At 35.5% G+C, this 2,886-nt stretch overlaps 1 protein-coding gene across 1 annotated transcript; it reads right to left on the reverse strand. All coding sequences in view use genetic code 11, as the record gives it.

The window, feature by feature from the left end:
• Positions 1–771: 771 nt before the first annotated feature.
• On the reverse strand, positions 772–2,695 carry EGR_07860 (Potassium voltage-gated channel subfamily B member 2; the record flags this gene model as incomplete). The annotated part of the gene is made up of 4 exons (XM_024497109.1): positions 772–911; positions 1,010–1,145; positions 1,429–1,515; positions 2,510–2,695. The coding sequence occupies 4 exons, from the start codon at positions 2,693–2,695 to the stop codon at positions 772–774; spliced, it is 549 nt and encodes a 182-aa protein (XP_024348520.1).
• Positions 2,696–2,886: the final 191 nt, after the last annotated feature.

A 2,886-nucleotide genomic window follows, 5' to 3' on the forward strand; every position in this document is an offset into this window, starting at 1 on the left:
GAGTTCAGCCATTTGGAAACTGCCGTCATGTTTTTAGGTGTCGACTTCTATTGCATTTAAAACACCTCATTATTAAAAACTTGGTGGAAGCTATCGCTAAAGCGTCTTTCAAACTTAAGTAGAAGGAAGTTGTACTGCTTGGAAGATAGGAAGACACCTCTTAGTGAACCAAACAAACTCATCGATTAAATGCTTTTCATGGCTGTTGCGCGTCTTTGATGAGTTTGTCTACCCTCGGTGTCATTTTTAAACCTCCCGCGCAATTGAAGGTAAAAATATACACGGAAGATACCATTGATTCCATTCAACTCAGCCTTTAAGGATAGGCGCAGAGGTTTAAAATGGCACTCTAATTTTTATGGAAGTTCTTGTGCAAAGAAATCCTTTTTTGTGTCTAGTTGCTTCATCACTACACCACCAATTAAGCCTAATTCACAAAACATAAAATTAAATGTAATGAACCCAATTTAAGCTATTTTAACAGTGCATACCGAGTTTACTTCTCAAAAATTGCTTCGTCATAGTAATAGTTGGGATGATTGGAAATTAAGAGAAAATATACAAATCAAAGGCAGCAATGGGTTATAACAAGGGGATTTGGAATGAGGTGACATATTATAATTTAATTAAATTGTATAGTTAGTAATAAATACTAGTGCTCGAATATCGTAAAGTTTCATTTGCTAAGTCAAGCGATTTTCGATGGGATAAGGACATTGTCGCCGTGATAAAACATTTAAATACATTATTTTTATTTATTTGAAGTATGTTTTAAAAAGTCACATTATATTGCACTAAAGCACTTAACTGTGTAAAAATACGGCAAATAAGAGCTGGAATATCATGGATTAATTCAGCATTCACTACTGTTTGCAGGTAATTTCTTGATATATTATGGATAAAGTGCATCTCTTTTAATTAACCAGTATTCGACCAGGTTTATCAAGTTCACACTGGATTACATGCATTTTTCGAAACGATCAGGTTGAGTAATGAAAGTGCGCCTTACTAAACAATTCCAGTTTGTTAAATATTTCAATTAATCTTATCATCGATAAAACACTAATAGGCACTGCATAATCATGTATAAAAAGCCGTCTTTCGGAAAGTCCTAAGCTTACCACAGCAAGAAATTGACGCATAGGCTGAATAATGTGATTGGTTTTAACGCATGCAACTTTTTGAATATTGACGTGTTTTCTAAAAGTGGATTTAAACTCCACGGAGAAAGTAGCTATCCTTAAGTGACGAGTAAAAATAGTGATATTTTTTTAACAGAAAGCATGGTTTGTTAAGAAATATATGACTACACTTTATAATTATATTTAGTGACTACTTTATGCTGTAATACGTGTTTGTTTGAGTGTCTCTATCAGATGAGAAGCGGTTGCTTTGAGTTAGCCATGTAATGGAGTGGACGCTTTTAACCCCAAAATAAACGAGCCTCGATAACTTTGATAACATGCAGAACTCCATATCACTTATCAAATATAAATGCCATCTTTTACACACTTTCTGTTTGAAAGGCCAAAATTGGAAGTGAAAGTGAGAAGTACTGAACCACTTATAATGCCACTTTTGAAGTAAAAATGCGTTGAATGACAAAATTCAACGAATGATTGGTGAATGCTTATCGATATGAACACCTGTCGAGCAGATGGCTAGGGCTACATGCCCGAATGTATTTTCTCACGTAAAAAAATGTACTAACTGCTGGTTTTCATTTGGGGCTTTACCAAATTAAGCCTAGTCTAAATCGGCCTAATTATTCACTAATTAAGCCTTTCTGTACCATTATGGGCAAATTAGAATATTTATTTTGATCCCATAAGCCTATATAATGAGTGAGCTTCTCGTAACCTAATTCACGAATAATGGACTCTTACACAAACGTCAATGATGTTTGGCATCAAGACGCATCTAATAACACTCGCTTTTTGCTCTATTTCTTCCAGCCCTCAACTTCACTGGTTTTCGAGTAGTGGAAATCCAGAACTCTTCTCTCAAATGACAGTAAAAAGGTAAATTCGTACTGTTTAAAAATAGTACAAATTCAATAATGAAATTAATGCCTACGCGAACTTCACAAGACACAGCTGTGAGTATAAGTCTAATTCAAAATAGCTACGACTCCAACCATGTTCTCTAGGTCTAGCATGGTAAAAACCAGGCTCCTTTTAAAGTGCTAAGCGCATACAAGAATTATGTAATTTTATTGTGTTTTAAAAGTAATAGCGTTTTAAATATTTAATCAAAGTTTACATTCGAACCAATGCCTAAAGCAATCTAACGTGAGATAACACTCAATCATGTGTAGAATTTTGTGAGGGTAATTAGGCCTCGTTTGAAGTTCGCTTATTGCTTATTTGTTAATGATCATGACAAAAAGATGCAGAGTGAGTGTACAATTTAAAAAGCAATAATTAAGGAGTTGTTCATTTACCTAGCATTAGTTTCAAAGGGTTTGTTTAAATAAAATAAGAGAGGCCGTGCAAAAATACTGGCTTACTCTAGCGGCTGAAGAAGTTTGAGGCTTTTCAAGAATGTCCCATAACTTCTTACGATAAACAGCGCATTTATCATTTCCAAAATACTCTTCGTCCATCTCCTGCATAAAAATCTCGTTCACCTTTTTCATCTCATCCTCAACATGCTCCTTCTTCTGATAGTACCTGCTTAAGCAGCAGGGGTCCATGTTGTGGTCTTCGATGCCCCAGTAGATAAGATCGCTGCGGTATGCAAGGATACAAATATCATCCATCGTATGAAGACGGCCCGTCCGATACATATTTAGGATACAACCGAAGGTCTGCGGATGTCGATCAAAAAAGTACTCATTAGTGTCGATATTGTAATCATCGCACAGCTGCATAATATCCTGGTGCG

This window comes from Echinococcus granulosus, assembly GCF_000524195.1.
Source record: "Echinococcus granulosus chromosome Unknown EG_S00088, whole genome shotgun sequence".
Lineage (NCBI taxonomy): Eukaryota > Metazoa > Platyhelminthes > Cestoda > Cyclophyllidea > Taeniidae > Echinococcus > Echinococcus granulosus.